The 25,111-nt window shown below is 50.7% G+C and overlaps 2 protein-coding genes across 12 annotated transcripts in view; both read left to right on the forward strand.

The window, feature by feature from the left end:
• PACS2 (phosphofurin acidic cluster sorting protein 2) overlaps positions 1-16,363 on the forward strand; it is a 73,359-nt gene extending 56,996 nt beyond the window's left edge. For all 7 annotated transcript variants that reach the window (XM_027896557.1, XM_027896561.1, XM_027896560.1 and 4 more), the window contains exons 19-24: positions 6,071-6,113; positions 9,477-9,519; positions 10,725-10,860; positions 12,841-13,067; positions 15,060-15,173; positions 16,116-16,363. In XM_027896557.1, coding sequence (XP_027752358.1) covers positions 6,071-6,113; positions 9,477-9,519; positions 10,725-10,860; positions 12,841-13,067; positions 15,060-15,173; positions 16,116-16,234 — 682 coding nt within the window. In that variant the 3' untranslated portion in view covers positions 16,235-16,363. The remainder of the gene's footprint in view (positions 1-6,070; positions 6,114-9,476; positions 9,520-10,724; positions 10,861-12,840; positions 13,068-15,059; positions 15,174-16,115) is intronic.
• A 7,436-nt stretch (positions 16,364-23,799) lies between these two features.
• Positions 23,800-25,111, forward strand: part of MTA1 (metastasis associated 1) — a 76,412-nt gene continuing 75,100 nt past the window's right edge. For 3 of the 5 annotated variants that reach the window (XM_027896566.1, XM_027896570.1, XM_027896568.1), the window contains exon 1: positions 23,802-23,970. In XM_027896566.1, the coding sequence (XP_027752367.1) occupies positions 23,943-23,970 (28 nt within the window). In that variant the 5' untranslated portion in view covers positions 23,802-23,942. Of the gene's footprint in view, positions 23,971-25,111 lie in introns of all 5 variants that reach the window. The other 2 variants (XR_003572651.1, XM_027896567.1) reach the window with 2 other exon arrangements.

Genomic DNA, 25,111 nt, shown 5'->3' on the forward strand with positions numbered 1-25,111 from the left:
AGTAAAAGAGACTAGTCCAGTCTCTTCATGTATTTGTGAACTTCTGTAAAATTTATGTGATAACAAGAATGAAATTTGAAGAGCCACAGGGTACTTGAAGTTCTTGTCTTCAATTTTCCATTTTGTTTTTGGTGTGAAGACTTAGCCTAGTTACCAGCAGGGAGATCAGACACTCCTAGTGCAGTGTGAACCCCTTCTCAGGGCAGCCTTGTTCTTTCTCTGCACCCTGCGGTTGCTGGGTTCTACACTGGTTTCCACTGCCTCCTCCATTCTGTTGCAGATTCGTTTTTGTCATTAACAACACATTTAATAATTTTGAGTTTCTAATGTGCCCATAAAGATCAATTCAGTACTTTGTTGAAAAGCATCTGAAATGTACTTGAGCAACACGTGCCCTTACTCCTCCCAGCAGTGTGTGTGACGGCTTTGGCAGGCTGGTCTGATCCATTTGGATTTTACATCCTTTGGACGCTGGTGCCATGCCTGGAGCTGTTGATAGGTTTAAGTCAGGTTCAAACCTTGCAGAAGGCTATTGAGAAGAGAGGTGGCTGAGACTTGTAGTCAGACTGGCACAATTGGCAATCTCTCACTGTCTCTGTGTGTCTGCTTTAAAATAACTGCTGCGTTCAGGTCAGTACCCCATGAGCAAACCAGAGTGAGTCAGAGGAGCAGGCTCTCCCATGGAGCATGGGCTGTTTTCTCCTGGCGTGCCTTCCTTTAGAAATGCCTGTCTCTCTCATTGGCAGCAGCTTAGGGGAGGGTATTGTGAAAAACAACACAGAAATTGTGTCTCCGTTAGCACTATCTAAATGAATGCATCACTTTGTTGTAAGTATAATAACGCATTTATCTTTTTCTTTGGTTGCTTCCTGATAAGGAAAAAGAGCTTTCATTTTGATTTTACCTTAAGGTATCGGTTCCTTTTAGGTTCCTTCTCCCATCTCCTATCTCTTTTCCCAGTGAACTGGTCTTTTGTGCCTTGTTTAACAGTTCCTGCGGATCTGGGATGCACAGTTTGTGCTTTAGGTTAAATTCTGCTCACTGCTTTGAAACCATGGCATCTGCTGGCAGAATGTGTAACTGAAAGTGACTGCTGTGCCTGTGGACCACACATTTGGGTTCCCAGCATGTAAATTGAATGGGAACGAAGGAGTTACTGAGAGGGTAGCTTTGAGCAGTAAAACATGGAGAAGGTATGGTTTTGTCTTGCCTTTTTCCTGGCCATCAGAGGATATTGTGTAGCCCCAAAAGGATCAGAACTGAGAAAAGGCTTTTCAGTTCCCATCTGTTAGAACTGGAGTGCTGTAGGTGGCACTCAGTGGCTCAGGGTGGGGTTCAGCTGTGCAGTGTCTGAGTGCGGACCAGCAAACCTCCTCCCTGTAATCAAAAAAATTGAGGACTAGTCCCTTACTGGCAGGCTATTCCAAATGTATGGGAACTTCTTTGAGCTTAAGAAAGAGAAGACAGATGTGTGCTAGCAGTGGAGTTGTGCTCTCTGAGCTGCCTCCAAGACCCCCTTGCTCTGCAGGCTCCCATCCTTTGAATCATATGATAATTGGGCATTGTTTATTTCATCCTCAGCTCACAAAGTTACCGCAGCTCCCTCTCCCTTGAGGCCAGAGGTGAATGGCTTCTCCAAGTCCAGCTTTCGATGCAGTGGTCTGTGTTAGAAACAGCAGCACTACCTACAAATTCATTGCAACAGAAATCTCCCAGAATCCTAGCATTTGCTCTGTTAAACAAGTCCTAGTGGTCCAAGGAAAACCAAGCCAGTCTTTAGGACGTAGCTGTATGTGATGAGCTGCTTTATAACTTTACTGCCAGCTATCCCTATTTTGACCTACCTCCACTCTCCCTCCCGTCCCCTTTTCTGTTTGTCATGGCGAAAGGTTGGCGCATGTGCTGCCTGTGATGGACTGCAATGGTGCCAAAGCTTTGTCCTGTTCTTCTGGAGCATCTGCTGACCTTACCTGAAATCAGGGGGGGCTGGCAATGAGGAAGGGGGGGTTCAAGAAGGAAATGAATTGCCATTGCAGCTCTTCTGCGTTACACTGGGTGACTGACTTTGTCTGTGAGCTCTGGGTACTGGTTACGGAATTGTCAAGGAGCAGTGCAGCCCAGGCAACATCTGGGGTGCTGAGACCATGGTGGTGAGGTGGGCTTCTCACTGGGAGGGGTGTCTCATTGATGTTGATTGTTTTCCTGAAAGAGACACTGTGGTATTTGAGATCTGAGGCTCACCAGACACTCATTCCCGGTGCTGGATTGCTGATCAGCTCTGTGAGTCTGGGCTGCTGTCACCCACTGTAATTCAGTGCCCAGCACAGCTCATGCCATGTGGCTTCTGGATAGCCCTTGCATGAATCTGGGAAGCAGCTTGGCTGTTGGAAATGGAAGCATTGTTCACTTGGCAGGACAAAGGCCGGGTCATTTCCTGCCTGGTTTACCAAAAGCTCTTCACTCTTCCTGTAGAGCACTTCCCAGCTTTTGCTCCCACAGTTGCCTTGCGTTGGAGGGTTCCTGGGCAATAGGAAGCAGGGGTAACACTGCTTTCTGCCTGCTGTGTGTTTTGGAGGCTCTGCAGAGTCCAGGTCATTGCTCTGAGATCTGCTTCTCGAAGTCGCTGAACGTGAACACAGCTGGTGAAGATGGCCCCGGTCTCTCCTCTGGCTCAGCATAGCCCATGGCATCCATCTGGTTGCTTCAGGAACCTCCTTGGGCAGCTGGTGGAAACACAGCAGGAGTTCACTGTGCCCTTGGCCTGGCCAAGCAGTGCAGCAGAGGAGAATCAAGGCTCAGGAAAGGCTGGGTGTCCTGTTGAGTATGTCCAGCTCGCTGTAGGAGCGTGAAGAGTGGTGTATGGGAGGCTTTTGGGAAGGTTGAGAGGTGACTCGTCTGATGTGTCGTGTGGACCTGGAGTTGCTTTGTCTCTTTTTCGGCTTGACCACTGGAGACTTGGTGGAACTGGGACAGTGTTGGCCAGCATACAGCTGCACCTGCCTGGTGATAATGCTTCATACCAAAATTTAACCTTGGGCAGTTGTTGGTAGTGCCTGGTTGGTCTGAAGTGTCTCAGAAGTGATAAAAGTCCCCCCTTTCCTGTTACCCTGCTTCATGACTTGCCTGGAATAAAGGTAGTGTCTGAGACCTTCCTGCTACAAAATCACAGGTGTTTGGCTTCATTTTAATCTGTTTTGGATTGCTTAAATTTTAAATGGAATCTTACTAGAAGGCTAATAAGTGGCCCAACTGCTCTAAGTGGTAATTCAGTCTCTCTTACTGTAATATCCAAGTGCTTTGCAGTTTAGCTTGTACATTGAAAGATATTATTCCCTCTGTTTGTCAGGTGACTGCCTCCTGGTGATACAGCTTCTCCTTTCTAAGAGTGCTAAAACATAAATCTGGATATATGTCTTAATCTGAATGAATTTCTTGGGATAGGGAGGGAGCCTGCAAGTCCATTTTTGACCAGGTTACCTTTGAGGCACTGTTTACAGGTAGATGGATTTTGCCCAAGCAAGAATAGTAATGAGACAGCCCCGAAATCCAGATAAAGATTTTCTTTCTAGCCTCTCTGACTTTTGTTGTCCTCTAGAATTTGTTGGTTTGTGGGTTTTGTTGTATGAGGGCTTTTTTTCCCCCCAGAATTAGAGATGTGAAATATCAGTAACACTGTTGGAAATCACAACCCAGGGTCAGGTCTGGCTTTAAATTACATCTGAGGCACTAGGGCCTTCAGAAGCCCTGTGGGTAAAAGTAAAGCCTTGGATATGGCTGTGGGGTTAAAGCTCTGCAGCTTGGCAATCTGTGCAGCCAAGGTAATAAGGGGGAGCTGCTTTTCCAGGGACAGGGGATATTTTTCATTGCAGGGCTGTGGTAGGAGGAGTTGAAGAGGCTGTTACAAAAGTGAAAGGATTCTGGATTAATATTGTGGGATCTTGGGATCCTGAAGAACAAGAATTGTGAAAGAGCATGAAAGAGGAAGGGGAGAACAAGCACGATCATTTCATCTTTCCTTTCATCTGCGTGAAGAGCAACTGTTTTGAAAAGCTGCGTTTTCAGAGGTACATGTGCAAGATCAGAGTTCTGAAGAGGACATGTGACAGGACTAGGCTAGCTGAGCTGAAATCCAGCTGGATTGCTTCAGGAACAGCCTGTGCATCATTGTGAGCTGTGATAAACGGTGACTGAAGCCATGATTTATTTCAGAATTGCCACTGAGCTCTCCGCAGCAGGAGTCAGAGCTCCCAAGGGGAACAAGAATGAGTTTTCTGCTGGAATTGGGCATAGTTTGTTTTTTGAGAGCTCGGAGTAAAGCTATAACCAGCTGAGAGGTGACGGGGCAACTGTTGTGCTTCCCTCAGTTGGTCAGCAGGACTCGCTTTCTGCCTGCTTCTCAGTCCATGGAGCTCAAGGAACGAGAAGAAAGCTGAGCCTCTGTTCTGTGCTGCTCCCAACAGCTCAGTGGTTTTCTCGTTTCCCTTTGCGAAACCGGAGGTGGAAATACAGTGTTTGCAGATGTGTTTGCTGGGGGCCTGCAACTGTGTTTGCAAAGATGTGACCTTTCTGCCTTCCAACACAGAATCAGGGACTTGGTCACTTTGTCCTGTGCTTTGGGGGAAGAATGATGGGGTGCAGTGCCTGGGTCTGTGAGGTAGGAAGGGAGTAAAGCCCTATGTTTTGCCCTAGGAATGGATAAGAAGAGCTGAGCCTAAGTAAGAGACTGTTTGCAAAATCACACTCTGCTTTGGACCAGGAGGGAGCTCTGGCTGAGTCACACTCACTGCAGTTCTGTGCCATTCTTTCCATGAGTCTTAGAGGAAAGTGTCCAGCCTGTGCTAATCACACAGTGATTGACAACCTTTGTGCATTTGGTGCATTTCCAATCTGTGCTGGAAACAGCACAGAAACACCTGTGTTCCTGAAGTAGTCATGCTGCCACAAACGAAATTCTGGATGGTTTTTCTGTGAGCACTGAGGGATGCACAGAAAGAGAAACATGAGAAGTCTGTGTTTGTCTGCTTCCTACCTGTTTCCTGTACTTGGTCACTGAGAAGTGAGTGTCTTGCCCTTGCAATCACTTCCGCTGCTGAACTGTAGTTCCTTGGAACATGTGGATGTGCTCCTGTGGTCCTCTCCTTACCCTGTGGGTCCATCTTAACCTCTGTCGCCCTTGAAGAAAGCAGTGGCTCTGCAGGCACTTTCAGCCTGCCTTCCTCACTCCGATCTTGCACCTCTTGTGTTTGTTGAGTCTTTCCCTAGTTCCTTCTAGGTTTGACTGTGACCTTTGTTGCTGGCCCTTCTCCACCCTCTGGCTTCTGAATCCTGGGCAGGGCCAGAGCAGGAGGGGCTTTCCCAGTGTGTGCATTGTCTTCAGTTGTTTCTGGGACATGGCGTGCCTCTCGTTCGGTTTGGTTTAGCTGTTTGCAGTTCTCGAGCTGGTGCCCTGACCTGCCCGGTGTGCTCTGGTCCCCGACCTGTCCGGTGTGTGCCTGTGGAAGGGACCGCGAGCTCCCAGCGGCCTGGGACGCGCGTGTGTGTGTGTGTGTGTGTGCGGGAGGGTGTGTGAGCACGTCCTTGCCAGTGCTTTACAAGTAACCACGTGTCACGGCTTGTAACCCCGTGGCAGGCTAACTGCTTTAGCGGTGCCGGGACGTGCAAGGTATGGCACGTGGCTCCAAAGGTGGGACGCGGGAAGGCCGTGCGTGCAGAGCGCTTCGGGGACTAGTAAGTAACGCACAGTTCTCCGTGTTGTTGTGGCACCGAGATCCATTTCCTCGCAGTAGGAGGCCGTGTGTCTGTGATGACTGCCATGCCATCAAAGCATGTTTCTCTGTCAAGCGTGAGGGAGGGAGGAAGAGACTGTTCCCCGAGGGACGTGCCGTAGGCTGCGTGCTCCTCCCCGCCCGTGCAGACTCTTGGCGTGCTGGCAGGGGGCCTTGAGAGGAGCGTTGGACTGGCGCTTGCATACTGTCCGTCCCTGCTGCATGCTGGAATGACACGTATAAAGTGAGTATCGTGACCGGGGTGAAAGCGAAGCTGCTAACAAGTCTTTTCTCTTTGCCTTTAGCCCTGATGAAGAATCTTCGCAGAAGTTCATTCCCTTTGTCGGGGTGAGTGTTGTCGTAGTTATGCTGTCTCAAGTCAGCTAGAATAAGTCTGCAAGTGTTAACCCGAACTTAACCTGGTTTCTGGAGTAGAGCAGAAGCCATTGGGTGCTCTAAGGCAGAATATCAGCATGAGAATCCGATGGTTGGATGCAACTGCCTGGTATGTAAGCAAACCTCTAAGATCCCTCAACAAACTACAGGGTGTATTTTACTTCTCTAACGTGAAAGTGATGTGTCCCTGGAAATCTGATCACAGGGATGCTGTGCCCAGCATTGCTCTGGTTGATTGTTTTGTCCAAATTTGCTATTCTGCTGTCAGTCCTCTGTGTGCTTGTCATGAACAGAATCCAGTCCTATTAATACCCCATCCACTCCTGGGATGTGGGTAGTACATCCCTCCACGGAGTTAATTTATACCACTATTAAGTTTGAGTCTGGGGCAGAGCTATTTAATGCATTTTATTATGTGAACATGTATTTGGGATAGTAGTCCCTAGTTTTCCCTCCTGTCCTTATCTTGAAGTGTTCCCAGATGAGGTGGCCAAGTGCAGAGTATTTGGGCAGGGCCATGTTTGTTCTTCTGTCCGTGTGTTTCATGCACTGTGTCCTTTGCCTTTTCTAGCTTCTGTCCCCTTATTTGATCAAGCTCTTCAGTTCATTAAGTTTTAGGTACAAAGTCATTGACCTGCCACTGAAAAGGAATCTCCTGGCTACTCTTCAGCTGTTGGATGTCCTCTTCACAGTTTTTGCTGCTGTCTTGTAGCTTCTCTTTCTTGCATGCTGGCTGCCTTGCTTTGCCTGCTCTGTGTTAAGCTGACTTGTGTGCACTCCCGTTTGTGTCCCTGTCGTCAGAGCTAATCCGAAATCCCAAGGCATTTAAAGAGCTTAGCCTCTCTTGCCCTCAGGCTGACCCTGCTTTCACTCATGTGTCTCCTCAGAGTGAGAATCTCTCCCTGCATTATTCCCAAGAACACACATCTTCCCAATTTGTTCCCTGCTGATGAGCTTTGCTAGATCTTGTCCCTCCCATGAACTGCAATTTCTAGTGAAGAATTGTTTTTATAAAACAGCTGTTTCACCTTTCCCTGTAATATGAAAAGGCCAGAAGGGCGTGAAAGCTCCCAGACTCCTCTCATAGCTGCATGGCTCTGTAAAGCTTTTCTTTAGGACTAATTTAGTTCTGTGTTATGTGCAAGCAAATGGGGCTCAAAGTTTATCAAGTTGCTCTAAAATGATACTTGTCCTGACATTGCACTGCTTTTCCAGTCTGGTTGTGACTGTCTGAAAGTGGTGGAAGAATGAATGGCTTTCTTCTTTACATAACACTACCAACCCCAAAAAAACTTTCTTTGAAAGCACAGACTGACTTCCTATGAATGGTGGTGATGAGGGTCAAATCAGAGCTGCTTGCTCTTGCTTCTGAAGTGTTCCTGATGCAGTAATTCCCCATGAAACACACATAAAGAGACTCTGAAAGGCCAGTTGCAGGTGTCTCACAGAGTCTGAGGCTGGACATGAACACCGAGGCACTTTCCCTCAGCTGCAGCCTGCTTGGAACCCAGAAGTGAGCAGGGCGGTGCCCTGCTGCTCATCCGGGTTCTGAAGTGGTGGGAGTGGAACCTCACAAGGGGCTAGGGGAGGTGGAGAGGCTGCGTGGTCTGCACTGCGTTGGACCGACAGCCGGTGTCCAGGAGAGTTAACAGGATGTGCCTCTTCCTGAAAGGAAGGGAGGCTGACTGCTGACATGTTCCTGGATGGAATCGTGTTGGAACTGCAGCAGCCTCAAAGGCCTCCCTGAATGGAGGGAAGGGAATGTGTGTTCCTCCCGTGTGTCTGAACTCGAGCATCTTCAGTCAGCCAGCAAGGAGGAAAAGGCCAGAAGAGATTCCTGTCTGGCTTGCAGATCAAGGTGGCTGTGGGCAGCTTCCTATGTTGCTTGTCTTGCCTAACTCTTCTGCCTTGCCTCCTCTTGTTCACAGCCAGTGACAGTCTCTGAAACATCCTCTTGGTGTTTAAAACATACAGCACAAATGGCTGCTGGACTCCAGAGCCTGATTTGTTGCCCTTTGGATGGAGACTGGCCATCCTGAGCTGCAGCCTCCTTCTCCCAAGGCAGTGACCCCTCAGGGAGCCTCAGTACACACTGCTGAGTTCTTGATGGCTTTTCCAAGACTGGATCTAACATGGAATCCACCAGAAAGCCTGACAGCTCTCCAAGATCAGCATACTTCTCCCCACCCTCAAAACTCTTCAAAGTTTTCTGCTTATAATATGAAGTCCTTTTTTTTTTTTTTTTTTTTTCTGATCCCATAGCACAGAAATATTCTCTCTAGAGGTGGGGTCCAGACATGGTCATGTCTGAACTTAAGGACCTTCTATTTTCAAACTAAACAGATGTTGTGGCATCATTTCTCATTCTGAAGCAGGTTTTATTGAACTTGAACTTGAACTCCCTTTGCAGCGCTTTCCCATTTGTCAACATTCACATAGGGTAGACATTAACCCTGGGTACAAGTTTCTTAAGGACCTTAAGAAGGGTCTGTGCTATGTTAAGAGGAATGATCCCTGTGCACCACAGCAGATGATCACTACAGAAGGTCCTTGCTTTTGTATCACCAAGGGGCATTTTATCTTTCTAGGCATATTGTGTTCTTGGGAGCTTGTTTGTAGCATGTTCTGTTCCACAAATTATCACGAGTGGCATTTATCATTAATCTTAATGTACTAGCTGGTGGTTGGCCACACACATTTGTACCCTTATTACTGTGTGATTTGGATCGTTCTGACCTGTCCATGTGGTAGTTTGTCCATGTCTGCATCCAGAGGCTTTGCTAGGAGTTTTATCTTCTTTGCCTGACACTTCCCTTGTTTAGAGCATAGAAAACTCTGAGCAGAAACTGTACTTTATTGCTTCTGTGGTTTCCTAACAAACCCTGGCTATGCTGCACCCTGGAAGCGGCTGCACTTCGGTGGTGGAAACAATGTGTCTGTAATTAGCAGTACTGAAGGGATGTTTATGTCCCTTTCTCCTCCCTGACCCGTTCCCACAGGTGTCACAGGCACTGTAATTGCCATAGCTTGGGGCTGATGGTGAACTGTTCAGAGTGTCAGGTCTGTAACAGCTCCACAGTCTCTGCTATCGTTTGTATAAGTCAGGGAAGGGCTGTGAGCTGATACTGCTTGGCTGGACACTGCTGGAACATGCCTAGCTCTTAGAAGAGTCCACTTTTTCCACTTACTACGACTACTGTGACTGCAGGGACGGTGCCAAGGGGACTGCAGGGATGAGCTTAGGTTTGGGGTTGTGGGTTACTGATGTTCAAGGGATTCCTGTTTCACAGAGCTCTTCTGTTTTGCCCCCTTTAGGTGGTGAAGGTTGGAATAGTGGAACAGTCTTCTGCAACATCAGGTAACGAGCATCCTGTGTGCCTTCTGTGTCCTGCAGGTGGTGGGAGTCTGACTTCACAAGCTGAACAAACTTGTCCATTGCTGATGTCGTGGAGTGCTGTGAGGTGGAACTGGATTTTATTGGCTCCCAGTTCCACTGCTTTGACTCCCCGTGGCTTGTCCACAGAATGAGAGCCCTCTCAGTTGAGAGAGGCCATTTTTCTTGTTACTTTATAAGGAGCTTCAGGCCAGATGAAATTCCCACACTCTCATCCAGGGAAGCTCCACTGACATTTGTGCAAACACCGATTTTTCTCATCTGTTTTCAGTGGAGTGGATTCACTTCTGTGGTTGTTTGAGGTTCCTTCTCCAAAATGGGGAGGCAGTTCATCAGAAGATCATGCCTGTCTCCCTACTCTGGGCTCAGTTGCCAAATAAAATCAATCTCAGACATGTGCCTTACACTGGGAACTTCAGGATGGGCAAAATTTAGATCCTTTCATTTTTTAATGGGGGAGTGCAAGATGATTTATACCGTACTGCCTGCTTACACACATGGATATGGGGTAGTGCTATTTTGTCAATGTGAACTTATTTTTTCCTCCTTCATGTACTCTACCAGTCAAGATTATTGTTTCCCTCATCTGTTGGCGTTGTTTGTTGTATTGCTCCACCATTAAACCCAGATTCTTGTGGCCTGGGTTACATGTAGGTTTGTGCGTGGGGGCAGCCCTTCTGTGGGTCACTCCTTGTGGCCACAGTGATCCCCTCCATTCCAGAGGGCTGAAGTGAAGGGAATGATGCCTTGGTTGTGGAGGGTGGAAGCAGATGGAATGGGGAGGTCCCTGTGATCAGCCCAGAGGTACTGCATTCTAGGAGGGCTGCTGCCCTGCAGTGGTTGCAGGGGGAGATTCCCCATCAGAGATCAATGGGCTGGGCTCTGACTGTGCAGGAGGCTTAAAATCAGCTGGGAGCAAACCCTAGGAGAGCTGATGCCGCGTGGGGAGCTCAGAGGAGTGTGAATGTCTGTGCCTGCCTTGTACCCAAACATAGAAAGCCTGGTGGTTGAAATGTGGAGGCCATCAAAACTGGTGGGCAGGCTGATCTCTGGATTGAGCGTGAGCAAAACCTGTGCAGCAGCAGCGTGGGCAAGGAGACTGAGCTGTCCTGGTGTGCATGTGCCGGGCTGTGAGACAAACCCAAACAATTTGATTTCCTTTTTTTAAGGTGACTCTGATGATGCAGCTCCCTCAAGCTCCAGTGTCCTTTCTTCTACCCCACCTTCTGTATCTCCTGCTGTGAAAGAAGCCTCCCCCACACCCCCTTCCTCACCATCTGTTACAGGCAGCTTCTCGTCCTCAAGGTAAACCATGTTTTGTCTCCTCACACCCCCCTTGGCTGCTTATCTAGCATATGCATGAGAGAGAGTCTCTAAAGGAAAACCCATAGCTCTTTCTTCATCCTGAGCAAACACTCGAAGCTGTCACCTTTCCCCTTCACCTCTTTCACCTCTGGAGTCACCGTGTCCTTACTGACAGACAAGGAGCTGGGGAGGGCAGGGGGTGTCTTGTACTCAGTGGGAAGGCTGCATGTCCCAAGGTCAGACACACTGGTACTACAAGGGACAGCCTTGTTTCTCATAGTCTGGCAGAAACCCTGGTTCTGCTGAGCCACTGGGGCAGCCATTTGGGTTGGTTTGTTATTTCCACGTGCTGGTGTTTTCCCTTTGACACTGGATTCTCTTGAAGAAATATATAGTCCAACAAATTACTGACCCTAATACTCATGGGTGCCAGGCTAATTCCTCCTGATTCTCATGTTTTCAGTGACTGGGTGAGTGGTCAGAGTGACTCTTGAAGGAGCTGACCCCTTTCTCTGTGAGGGGAGAGCTGGAAGTTGTGAGGTAACATAGTGGAACTGCAGTTGTCATTCATGTGTGTGCCTGAAAGTATATCAGAACTGCAAGGAGACTTCACCTATAGATAATAGGAAGTTCTGGCTTAGCTGAAATTTTTAGGGGTGAAGGGAAGAAGCCCCTAGAAAACTGCCAGTAAAGGTTGCGCTGGCCAGACTGAAAGATTAAGCCATGTGTTTAACAGGGAATGGAACATAAAATCCTGCTTGGGCATAGTGAACATTAGGATGCTTTGTCTTTACAGCTGAGTTGAGAAATGTGATGCAAAGGAGTCTTTAAACTCAAAGCAGCATCTCCAAAGCATCATCCTTAAAGAATCTCACTTGTGAATATTGCCCTGAGACTCTAAAACCTGGTTTTGTTGATCAAAGATGAACTCAGCTTTGCCATCTGACTCTCAGCTGAATAAATGACAAACAAGAGGAAGTGCTGATAGGACTCTAATGATAGGATGTCCTTGTTTAACCTTGAGAGTTTCTTATTAGACAGGTGGTGCAGAGGGATGCATATTTCATTCAAGATCAGATTTATCTTCCTTAACAATTGCCATTTCTCAAACAGAGTACACGGACTGGTAGATAAATTTAGGTTTTTATCTAGTACTTGCATATTATTCAACACTGATTGTCACTGTGTAGGAAGAAGTATAGGCTGTCAGCCATAGGTCTGTTCCCTTGGGGTTAGGTAGCAAGAGGCAGGGGCAGACAAGGGCTGGAATTTCCCAGGTTGCTCATCTTCCCTTTTTTGGCTCAAGAAAGGCTGGCAGTTTGTTTTGGTGATGCACAACTGCTACCACACAACGTGCGGGAGTTTTCAACAGCAGAGCATGTCCTGAAACCTGCCATTGTTTAGCAAGCATCGCAGGACTGGCAGAGCATTTTTCCATCAGTGGAATTTCCCAGCAAGTGCAGGGTTTGGGGGGAGGCAGTTATCCCATGCCAACTCCATAACAGGGACCTGGGGAGAGCAGAGATCCTGTTTGATTCTGAGCTAGAAAGGAAGCAGCTGGTGGCAGGAAGAGCCCAAGAACATAGGAGATGGAAGCAAGTCAGGAAGACTGGGAACTGAGTGCTTGAGGAACTGAGTTCAGGGTCTTTGCTCACCCCAGTTCAGAGTTGATTTTGGCAGTGCTGCACCTAGACAGAGTCACTCATCAGTGCTCAGGAGGCAGCAACAAGTGCTTACAGCCTCTTTTCCCCACTCAAAAGACCAAGTGGTCTGGGACACCTCAGGGGTTGCCTTTGCTGGCTGGGTCACTGAATTCCACATTGTGGAAGGAAGCTTTCCCACTGCTCACCCCCATGGCTGTGCAGCAGGTCAGTTTGTCTTGGCCCCGTGCAGTTCTGTGCTGCCAAGCTGATGCCTCTGTGCAAATGGGGGAAATTGCTGAGAGTTGTGCAGAAATTACCTTCTTCTCTTGTCTTCCAGCCAGGGCCTCGGTGCTGAGTTGATGGGCCTGCAGGTGGATTACTGGATTGCTGCTCCGCCTGTGGATAGAAAGAGAGACCCGGAGAAGAAGGACCCCTCCACTACCAAAAACACACTGAAATGCACTTTCCGGTCCCTCCAGGTCAGCAGGTTACCTGCCAGCGGGGAGATTGCCACCACTCCAACCATGTCCATGACTGTTGTGACAAAAGAGAAGAACAAAAAAGGTAAGGTGAAGGTGGACACAGCACCTCTTTGCTGCTGCCTAAGGCCAAGAATGCAATGCTGCTCTCCTTGTCCTGCTGCTCCAGGGCTGCCTGACTTGTCAGTCCTGCATTACAGCACCTTGGTCATATTTTTATCCTCAAAATCCTAACTGTAGATGAGAAGTGACTACATAAGGTGATAGAGTTTGAAAGGGTGGTTCCTCTTTGTGCTGTAAAAAGGAGATGTGTTCACTCTTACAGATGAACAGTTAAGATGGTGCAGCCCGAAAGAACAAAGGTGGGGGCATAGTGCTGGAAACTTGGGAGAGCTGTGCTTTCTGGGATGATATTCCCATCCTGTGAGCCTTCAGCTCAAAAGAGCCACAGAGATTAAAAAAGGCATATAAGGAAAAAAAGAGGGGGGGAGACAATAGCCCAGCAAGTACCACAGATCCCTGTGAGATGACAAAACAGGAGAACCCCCTGAACTGGAGTCTAGGACCTCCCACTCTCCCCCTGCACACACCCTCACTCTAGGACCAGTGGGATGATCTAGAACCTGGAGCAAAGTCATATGGGAGTGGCTGAGGGAGCTGGGGGTGTTTATCCTGGAGAAAAAGAGGCTCAGGGAGACTTTATCACTCTCTACCACTACCTGAAAAGAATGTGGGGGTCAATCTCTTCTCCTAGGTAATGAGGGACAGGATAAGAGGAAATTGCCTTGGATTGTGCCAGGGGAGTCTTAGATTGGATGTTAGGAAAAATTTCTTCACCAGAAGGATTGTCAAGCACTGAAACAGGCTGCCCAGGGCAGTGGTGGAGTTTCCATCCCTGCATGCTTGGAGGTATTTAAAAGATGTGTAGTTGTAGCACCTGGGAACATGGTTTAGTGGTCCAGTTGGCAGTGTTAGGTCAGCAGTTGGATTTGATGATCTTAGAGGTCTTTTCCAAAATAAATTCTATGACTCTTATGCTTTTGTACAGAGTACTTTGTGGGTCAAAAGGAGGTAGAAGAGAAATGCTACCACTTCAAAGCCTCATGTTTAACTCTTTTCTTTTTTATTCTTCTTCTTAAACTCATGGCTTTGAGCTTATTTTCTCAAAACAAACTAACAAAAAAGGTGTTTCAAAAGTTGTCAGTAACTCTGTATTTGCTCCTGGCCTTGGTAATGTGAAACATTTTTGAAACTGAGAACAGTTCTACAGCAAAGTATTTCCAAGGAAGCAGCAAGGAAGTTCTGCACTTACATTCAGCTGCCAGTAGCTGTCCTTCACATCTTCCTGCCTTTGGCCTAGGAGTCACTCCTGGTGGAAGCAGGGGTTTTGGGGGCTCTGAGAGGAGGCTGACAGAGCTTCCTGGACTGCAGGACATGGGTGCATAACTGGTCAGTCCTGGGCCAACACAGCTGTGGCACTGCTGGTACCGGAGCTGCCACCCATGATGGCACCCTTTGTGTCTCCTGATGATGAAGCAGTCCTGAGACACTCCAAACATTGTTCCCTGGGGCTGGCCCAGCCTGCAGCAGAGGTGTTTAACACCACCAGCATTTGTGGAGTCAGTTTGTATGTCTTTGGTCATGCATTTGGACAGTTCTTAGGGAATTGGACCCTTTTTTAGCTTCCCTTGTGCCTTCCCTCTCCACCACCTGCCCCCAGTTTGTAGCCCCTCCTGCTCTCCAGGTGTCTGTGCAGCCCAGCCCAGTTGGATTGCAGTCAGTGCAGCAGACCTGCCACTGCAGATGCAGATGTTTTCCCTGCATAGTGTCTTAGGGGCAGGAGGTGCCCTTTGGGACCTGGGTTATGAGCTGGAAATGCGTCACACAGAGACACTTAGGGCTAAGATGCCCCTGTGCATATAGGTGATAGTGCTTCAGCACTGACAGACTCCTGACAAGAAGAGAGGGTCTTAGAATTTTCACACATGAATGTTTAAATGCAAAAACTCAAACAAGTGTCAGTGCAGCTCCTGTGAGTGGCATAGATTTACTGTGTGCTGGTATTTTTTTCTTCCAGTGATGTTTTTGCCCAAGAAAACAAAAGACAAGGAGATTGAGTCAAAGAGCCAGTGTATTGAAGGAATCAGCAGGTTGATTTGCACAGCAAAACATCAGCAGAACATGCTGCGTGGTAAGTGCGTGGCTTGCATCCCCTTAGACTCTGGGATGAGGCTCAGATGATTGTCTTCCAGGCAGAGGGCTGACTTGGTGTCCTGCCCCGTGCTCTGGTGCCAGCATAATGGGGGTGTTTCTGGGGAACAGGCTTGGATGTATCCAGCATGGGAGGATGCTTTAATAGGTCTGGGATGTGGGAAAATCCTCCCTTACCTATGAACTCCTATGAATCAATGCTCTGGATGAAGACAAGGGGTGGACCAGTCTCCATTCCCCTCCCTTTCATTCTCCAGTTTTCTTGCACAACTGGTACAAGTGTTGGTTGGTGGCAGCTGGTGAGAGTGTGGCTGCTCCTCTGGGCAGACACGCCACAGCAGGAGCCATGTATTCATCTGGCAGACAGACCTGAAGTGGCTGTCGCTGGGACTGAACATTCAGGATAAAAAATATCCCTGTAGCCTGTTCAGTTGAGAATCTCCAACAGAGAGGGATCTGCCTGGGTCACCTCCTTAATCCTAGCCCAGTCTGAAGCTGCTGTGCATGAGAGGTACTCACAGAACATGTCACCCCTCTAGGAGACGTGGATCTCCTGGTCAGAGTGCCAGTGAGGAGAGACTGATGTTGATCTCTTACCGAGTGCGTTTGCCCAGAAAAGAAAATGAAGTGTGTTTTGGAAATCTGAGCAATCGGATCAGATGACACTGAAATCAGCAGTCTGGGGAGCTCTGGTGTCAGTGAGCAATTCTGGAACAACAATCTGAGCTGTTCTCCCTAAACTTGGTCTATTCCTGAGCCTTTCTTCCCCCACGTGTGCAGCTGGGTGGGGTAGTCAGGCAGAGCAGTGCATGGCCAGGCCTCCCTCTGCTGACTGCAGGGAGATTTCCAGCAAAGCTGCTCCAGGTTGGCCACTTCCCCTCTGTATTTTCTAACTCTCCTCTCTTTTTGCCCTCCCTTGCAGTCCTGATCGATGGGGTGGAGTGGAACGATGTCAAGTTCTTTCAGCTGGCAGCACAGTGGTCCTCCCATGTCAAGCACTTTCCCATCTGCATATTTGGACACTCCAAATCTAACTTCTAGCTGTGCTCGGCGGAGGGACCTTCTGCCTGTCCCAGGGACTGCACACCAGGAGCCAGGAACTGCGTGCCAACTCTGACTCGCGTCGCTCTGCCCTCTCCTGCAGAATTAATTACAGATGTGCTTGGATTACTTTTGAATTACTTTTTTCTATTAACTCTTAAGTTTACTACAAGGGAAGGAAACCCCTTTAAACAAAGGCAAAAAAACCCAGTCTTAAATATAGATGTGCTGACAACATGAAGTCGTGGGGGAGTTGGCAGGAGCAGGCAACCTGCCCAAGAACACCTACCACTTACAAGCAGATAGCTGAATAACTGCACTGCTTATTAACCTGAGACCTCATTGGTGTGAGTGGGCTGGGGGAGCCGTGGATCAGCTCAAATGGATTTTGCAGAAGATCATGTGTGTTACTGTACATTTGGCCCCCTCCCTCTATATTTCTAGGAGAAAAGGGTGGCCAGTCTGTCTTCCTGCTGCCAAAGGATGGGAGATCAGCGAGTCTGGAGGGAGTTCAACAGTCCAGTTTGAAAAACAAACCACTTGCATAGCTAGAGAGGTCTGGAGAGGGGATCCCCTTTGGAGCATGGAGCCTGCCATGGGGACAGGCAGGTGGTTGTGCTGAAGTGATGCCTGAGGAGGGTTGGGCAGGAACAGGAATTAGGGAAACACTAAGAGGAAGGAAACTCCAGTGTCCCAGGTCTGTGACAATGACCAAACCAAGCCAGTCACCATGTCCCCACAGCTGGCTGTGCTGCAGAGGGACACCATGTCAGTGGGGTCGCTGCTATTTACATACTCACACCGATTATTTACCTGTCAATAAAACCTCGTCCAGCCTCTAAAGGGAAAGGATTTTTTTTAACAGCTGCAGATTTTTTTTAATGCTTTCTAAAAAAAAAATAAAATAAAATAAAAAATAACAGGAAAAAATTAATTTGCCAAAAAAAAAAAGGAAAAAAACAAACCCAGGAAGATGAGCCGTTGTCTGTGGAGTGATATATCACTGTAGTGGCTGGACTGGGAGCCAGCCAGGCGCTCTGCGTGTCCAGCTGCCTTCCTGTCCATCTGTCCAACTGCACATAGGAGGTAGCGTGGGATGCTCTGTCTGCCGCCTGCGTGTCCTGCCCTGACCACACTGTGCTCCCTGGAGCCTGCTGCCATCTCCCTCCTGCACTGCCCCGCCTGGCTTCAGGACCCTTGTCCTCCAACCACTCAGGATCTCTCCTCATGGGAACTGAAGGAATGTAACAGAAACGAAGGGTGCTCAGGGCAGGCAGCCTCCTGTGGGCTGCTCCGCAGATGGACATTGTCCTTAACTTCTGCTTCCTGAATATTCTTCCCCACAAGTGTTTCTCTGTAGATCACCTCTTTCCCCAGCAGGATATGCTTTCCTTCTGGCATGATGTTGCCCATGGGTTGAGGCTTTGTGAGGGGTTTCAGCTCCAGGGTGCAGAATGGAAACCGTCGTTGGGATGTGAGTGAGGATGAAGCCAGACAGGTTTTTTATCCACTTTGATCAGCAAGATGTCCCGTGAGATGGAGGACTGAGATTTTAGGGTATCTCTGTTGGCTTGGCTCCGGCTGCACTTATGTTCAGTTTGAACACCTTCTTGCTGCCAGGGATGCTCTTATAAGGAGACAGCAGGACAGAGGTGCTGCAGATTGGGCCTTTTGCTCTCCAGGCTTCCCACAGCTTGCCTGGGAGCAGGTGGCAGGTGGGATTTGGAGAGCAGTGTGTCCTTGTTGTGTGGAAGAACAGACGTCTCTGGCTTTTCAGGGTAAGAGCCTGAAATTTCTGATGGGTCCTTTTAGGTCCTACCCCTGTGGACAGGCCAGCTCTGGGAACATTTCCAGAAGGCACTTTCTGAGAGCAGTAATGCTTTTGAACCTTTTCTTTTTCTTCTTTTTTTTTTTTTTTTTTAATCTGATCCCCTGCCTTTGGGTTTTTAAAGGCTTGGAGCACCTGCTTTGTGCAGAGCTCTGCGCAGGGCCCACGGGGGTTCTTTTGGGCACGGCAGTGGTGGTGTGTTCTGCTAGGCCTTCTGCTGATGGAGAGTGAGGAGTTACAAGGTGAGAGCTGGATCTAGTGCCTGGCAGAGCTCGCAGCATGGGCTTCTTCACCGACTGATTTCACAAAACTCTTTCCCAGCACAAGTGCAACCTACTTGGCCAGGGGCTGGGTATTCCCTTCAAACCACGCAGGGGAGGAGGATATGGTCTCCTGCCCTGTGACAGGCTACTGGGTAGGACAGATTGTCTGGCTGAAATACTCTGTGCTGCAGGCAGGTCTGCCTCCTGGCTCTTGGCTGTGGCAGAAGTTTGGCTGTAGTTGGGATGCTGTCATGTCCCTCAGTTCACGTGTTTTTGGTTGACCTGAGCCGGTGCTCCGGGACTGTATAGCATTGCCTAGCAGCGGCAGCATGGTGTATAAGCACATCACTTCTTTATCGAGGCTGCTGCATCAGGAAAAGCTCTGTAAAGGAAATCAGTTAGTTTGTGATTTCTTCCTCGAGGCTCACACTGGTGTGACAAGAGCGATTGGGCTGAGTTCCAGCGTCGGGAGCCGCATGCAGCCCGGGCAGCTCTGCTGGAGTGTGTGTTACTGCTGCAGAGCTGGGGTGGACTGACTGCAATAACTTTGTTTACTGGGAGGTGAGGGGAGAACCATCACTGTGCTCCTCTTTGTATTTCAACCTACTGTAAAGAAAAAACCATGGTAGTTAGGACAGGATTTCCAGGGTCCTGCCTATCAAATGTGTATTGCCCTGCTGTACTCTGTGTGTGTGCGTGTGTTTGTATGTGTGAGAGAAACACTTCTGCTCGTTGCATTTCATGTTGGTTTGTGTTTTGGTCTAACTTTATACAAGCAAATTCATTGGGAAACTTTCCATACACCTGAGGGCTTGAGTCTCTGCTGGGTTTCTCCCCTGTGGAATGCTGTTGTTGCTGTGAAATGTGTCTTCCATGTAAGAAAACATCTTGAAGTCTTAACCTTGTCATCCCGGAGGGAGTCCAGCAGTAGCAGACTGAGCTTGCCTAGGGGCAGCTGTGTGCCCAGGGTGTGAGTGTGGTGTTTCCTGACCCTGGAGGCAAGGGCTGGCCCTGCAGATTTGGTGGTGCAGCTCAGATCAGGCTGTTGTGCCCCTGTTGTTTCTCTTTGTATCATGTGGAGCCACTTTGGGCAGCTGTTTCTGTCCCTTAATGGAAGAGAAACAGATTTCTGTCTCTAAGGAAAATGTGTGTCAAAGCATGTATGTGGCTCAGACCTTTTTGGGAAGGGGCTTTGCACCTGATGACATGAATGAGTGTCTCCCACCCTTCCAGCTTCCCCAACAGTTTCTGGGGGGACCCTGCCAGGAACAAGCCCCACTAAGCAGAGGGATCCCTGCTGCTGGGGCAGAAGTGGGCCTGTCCCCTGCAGAGCTGTGCCAGCCTGTGGGGTTGGGTGATTGCGAGTCGGTGAGTGCAGAAGGATGGCTTAGAGCCGAGACAGCACCACTCTGCCTTCAGCTCTCTGGAGTTTGGGCGGGGAAGGTACATCTCAAATGAAGAAAGGCGGTGGAGTTGTCTCCCAGCTCGGGCTTGCTTTTGAGCTGTGTGGTCTGACAGCGAAGGCAGGGGCTGGGGTGGGCAGCATCTGAGTGGATCTCCAGAAGGGAGGTCCTCTGAAGGCAGTGTCTGTTCCCTGGTGTCCTTGTTCCTTTGTGTCCCAGAGCTTGCCCCTGCTCCCTGTGGAGCTTGTCTCTCCAGCTCCTCTGGCTGTGGCTTCTCAAAGCAGCCGGTTTCTTTTCCAGCTGCAGTTGGAGAAGGCCCCCGCCTCGCTCGGAGGTGAGCTCTTGGGAGCGGGCTCACTGCCGCGCCGAGCTGCGTGACGCTGACCTACTTTAACAGCGCTGGCAAGGAGATGAAAGATGGAAGGGTTTTGTGGCATTGTGTTGCACCTTGAGCGCTTCCTGGTTTTCTGGTGTAAGTTTCCTGGAGACAAAGGCTGGGCTTCAGCCCTGCCAGCGCTCAAGCAGGGCTGGCTCTCCTGTGGCGCTGGTGATGTCGTGGACATCTTGGGCGGCTGTTTTAGCTCAGTGCTGCAGTTCCCATTCAGTTCAGTTGTTACCATCTACATTGCAGCGGTAACTGCAGAGTTCTCCTTAATTACACATGAGTTTGGGGAGAACCACGGTCTCTTTGGCTGTGTTTTGCTGCTTTAATTAGAACACAAGATAAAGCTTGTGGCTTTATCCTGCAGAGGTGGCAGGGGTAGGTGGCTGGGAGGTTTCTGGGGCTGAGGAGATGTGCCTGTTTGCTTTCCATTATCAAACTCAGCCAAGAACTACACTGCCCTGTGCTTAACCTGCAGTTGCAGCACAGGTCCTGTTGTGTTTCTCACCAGCAGTGTGAGCTGGAGAGAGCACAGGAGAGCCAGGGCAGAGGGCATTGCATCTGGTATTTCCAAGTTAAAGAAGAAAATCCTGTCAAAAGGCAGCAGAGCTGGTGGCCTTCTCCTGCTGCTTGGTGTGCTGAGGGAATTGGAAAGGCTGGGATTAGGACAGTCCTGCCATGCAGTGGTAATGGACTGGGGGTCCTGGAACTTTCTTGAAGCAAGATAGGGTGCAATGCCTCTGTCACCTTCGGCGTGGGCGGTCTTGATCTCAGCAGATGGCTGTGTGGTAGTGTTTAGTGTGGCACTCCCTCTGGGCTTACCTGGCAGGAAAGGGCCAGAAATGAGCAGCAGCATCACCTGCAGGTTTCCTGGAGCCTCTTCGGCAGTGTTGTCATGGGAGATGTTCCTGGCAGGGCTGGCTCCTGCAGGATCACTTGGATGCTTTGGGACAGACTGGGGCGAAAGGGGACGTGCCACTTGCAAAGCAGCAGGTCACTGGCTTCCTTAGGGAAGAGCACCAGTTTGGGGCCACATCCAGGAAGCTGCTGCTTCGCTCCTTGGCCAGAGAGCTGCCAGGGTGCATTGCCTGCCCGGTTATGTGTATGTGGTGGCTGTGGGGAAGCGCCCTGTGAGCACAGTTCCTGGGGCTGCGTGCCACCAGGCTTGTCCAGACCAGGACATTACCACTTTGTAGATTCTCGAGTTGTCCATCTGTTTCATTGTTGTATTGTTTGAGTTCTAGGGTTGTTTTTTATGAAGACAGATTACATGTAAATAGCCTTTTTTGGAACAAACTGCAATGTGCTCGACCTCGTCAACTATTTTATGGTACTAATGCAACACTAATAAAACTGGACATGAAAGCACACACCCGTCCCCTGAGTCATCTCTCAGCAGGGGCTGCTCTGGCATGACTGGGGCAGTTGTCTTCAGCAGGAAACAGCAGCATGACTTTTGGCGTGGGGGGATCTCTTGTGTTACTTAACCAGCTGCCCGGCAGCACTTCCAGGGCAGAGCTGGTGGCTTGGCACGTCCTGCCCAGCACTGAGCTCTCCTGTAGTTTTTGCAGCCCTGTTGCCCTCTCCACTGTCCCTGCTGCCTCCTTTCCCTGCAGCTCTCCTGGATCTGACAGCCCTCTCCACAGCCAGTCCTCACTTCCTTGTAGCAAGAAGGGTCCAGGCTGGTGCCAGTGTGTGGTCTGGGGGCTGTGTTGGAGGGACACGGTGGTGGTTGGGTATGAAGAAGGGGGCATCTCAGTGGGAGAAGATTGAGGCTGGGGTAGCCTGAAGCTGTGTGCCCTCCTGGGAGTACTGTGGGAGAAGGACTGGGATGTATGACACTCCTGAGTTCAGTGCTGGGGATTCAGAAGGTGGAGAGAAGAAGGAAAAAGAAGAGCTAAGCAGCTGTTTTGAGGCAGAAAGGTGAAGAAATTTTGGGAAGTGGGCCCATGGTCTCTAGTACGCAGCATGTTGAAGGCAGTGGGGAGGATGCCAAGCCGGAGCAGCCTGCATCCATCCCTGTGCTCCCCTGACCGAGGGTGAGGGGTGGAGTGGCGGCTGCTGACAGAGCAAGGAGCTGGGGTGAAGGGATCCAGGCTGCTCTCAAAGCACTCAGGTCTCAGTGGATGTCCTAGCCCCTTGGGGTGGCCTGGCCAAGTGAAGGCACATTTGTGACCCGAGCCCTTTGCTGGAGGAGGGGACACAACTCTCACCCTGGTGGCACGGAGCAGGCATTGGATCATTCCAGGCAGAAGGAAGGTGGGTAGTTCAGGAGAGGGCAAATTCAGGACTCCTGAGTGCAGAAACAGCACCAAAAGCCACAGAGAGGATGTGCACCCTCAGTGCCGCAGAAGAGATGTCAAACAAAAGTGTTGCCCTGTCAGGATGCACCAAAAGCCTTCTGGGAGGACGGGTTTTGCCACAGTGAGGGTCAGTGGCACCCATGGGAGTGAGGTTTGGCGGTGGGAGATGAGGCATTGCAAGAGCCTGCTCCTTCCCAGGCTGCAGCCACCAGCACTGGCTCACCTCCGTCCCACTGCATAGCACCCCGGCTGTGGCCACAGCTGTTGCTTAACCTGGAAGAGGAACAGCAGGGAAGTTCCGACACGTTTTTGCTGCTGTCGTTTAAAGCACAATTTAGCATCTGGAAAAAGCAGTGAGAACCACGTGACCCTCCGCTTCTTCATGTGCAACTACCAAGTGCCCTGTGATGCGACTTGTAAATATTTATTCTGGATAATTTTCCTGTGTCCTACTGGATTATTTTTTGCTCTGCTTAACGGTTGCTGAAGCAGCCTGGGGAGAGCCAGCCCTCATGTCCTGGGGTGTGCTCGGTGCCTCTGCGGCACGCGCTTCCCTGGCTGGCTCAGAAAGGAGGAAATATCACGGTGGTGCTCCCTGGCGCATTGACCTTTTTTGGCTGACCGACTTTCACCCCCAGAAGTGTTCTCCTCACTCAGCCATGCTCCTTGCACACGTGTGAAACACGAAAGCAGAGCCCTGTGACCAACTGGGATCTGAGGACTGTCAGATTTGGTGTTGTAGGGTTTTTTTTTCCTAACACTCAAAGCAAATTTTAACAAAAGCCGTGTTCTTTCTAAAACAAATATGTATTTCGGCAGATGTCAGTGTTTGGGTGGTCTTGCACAGCTGTTTCAGGACTTCAGGAGAACCAGGGTTGAGAGTGCAGGTAAAGGCTATGCCCAGCCCTGATAAAGGGCTCCAGCAAAAAATTTCATGAGAGTTATTTTTTGGCCATTCTGACCTGTAGAGGGTCCTGGGCTGGCCAGGACACCTGGCTCAGGAGAGGCCGTGCATGAGGACAGGCGGTCTGTGTGTGTGTGTGTGTGAGTGTGTGCAGGCAGCCTCTGTGTATGTGCGAGGACCGGCGATCTGTGTGTGCATACCCGCAGTCTGACCCCGTGTCTGTGTACGTACACGCAGTCTCTCCCTCTTTCCCTCTCTCCCTCCTCCTGTCTGTATGTGTATGTGAGGAGGCCGTGCCGCCCCCAACCCTCTCCCTCCCGTCCCGTCCCGTCCCTCCCCTCGCGCAGCCGGAGCGCCGCCCTCTCACGCCGCGGGCGGGCGGCTCCGGCTCCTTCCCCTCCCTCCCTCCTTCCCTGCCGCCGCCGCCGCCGCCGCCGCCGCCGGGCCCCCTCCGCCGGGCCGCCGCCCCGCCCTCCGCCTCGCTCCCTCCCCGTCCGCCGGCGCGGCCCCTTTAATTCCCCCGCTCCCCTCCCCCGCCGCCCGCTCCAGCCTCCATTTTCCAGCGGATCCGGCACCTGGAGGCGGCGGGAGCGGCCCGCGCCCCGCACTCGGCCCGGTCGCGGGCATGGCCGCCAACATGTACCGGGTCGGAGGTAAGAGCGGTGCCGGCGCCGCCGCCCGCCCGCCCCGCGCTGCCTCCCGCTGCCTCCCGCGTGCGGGCGAGCGGCGCTCGGGGCCCGGCGGGGCAGGCCCGGGGCGGGGCGGAGGCACCGGCGGGGCCCGGGCCAGCCCGCGGGGGAACCCGGGGGGCTCCGGGGGCGGGAGCCGGGGCAGGGGCCCGGCGGGCTGCGGGGAGGAGAGGCCCGGCGTGGGGTTAAACGGGGTGAGGGGCTGCGGGGCCCAGAGCGCGGCGATCCGGGGCGGGGGGCGCAGCGGGATGGCTGAGGTGAGGGGCAACAGCATCGTGGGGCCGCGCGGGGCCCGGGGATGCGGGGAGATGGGGCATGTGAGTTGCGGGCTGGTGGGGGCTCGGGAGGTTTGGGCAGGTCCGGGACTGGGGCAGGGGGAGGTGGGAGGGCGGGCTGGAGCGGGGCAGCCTCGGGGCCGGGCCCCGGGATGGGGCCCGGGGAGCAGTGGCTGCTCGGATGGGCGTTATGCGAGGCTGCCCGAGTGGGGAGCCAGGAGGAGTTGCTGAGATAAGGAGCACAAAGATGGGCAGAGGCTGCTGATAGACCGGGGGGCTGGCGTGAGACACGTCCTGCGGATCTTGGCCTCCCCTTCCACTCTTGCTGTTCTGTTGTATGCTTTCCCATTAGTCTTCTATTCAGGGTTGCGCTCCTGTCTGATTGTCCTTTGTTTTGGCTCACGTGAAGAGAAAGGAGAGGCGATGAGGTTTGGGACTGCGATTTATGGAATATAAACTGAGGGTGGTCTGGCATGAATTTGTGCTCGGCCATTTTCCTTCGTAAAAGCTGGTCCGTGGAGCTTCCTTCTCCCCAGGACTACAGGATGTACAGGAAGACGTTTTTGTGGAGCTCCCTCCTTTTCAAAATGCCTTGTTTCTTGTAGAGTTCTTCAAAACCGGAGTAAAGTAAACAAGACAAAATATATAGCAAAGGTGGCCAAGCCGTCCTGTCTGGCTGCTCTCCATCAACAACTTCTTTCTGTTCTTTCTGCCGTTCTGGCCTACCCTTACTTTGCGCCCTGAAAAATGCTACTTCTTTTGTCATGTTCATACTGTCTTTTCTTTCCTGGTTGAGCCTGATTTTGTAGAGGGATAAGGGATGACTCTTG

The sequence above is a fragment of the Empidonax traillii genome, unplaced genomic scaffold (assembly GCF_003031625.1).
Source record: "Empidonax traillii isolate 1590-97213 ecotype Southwest subspecies unplaced genomic scaffold, ASM303162v1 scaffold502:size815047, whole genome shotgun sequence".
NCBI lineage: Eukaryota > Metazoa > Chordata > Aves > Passeriformes > Tyrannidae > Empidonax > Empidonax traillii.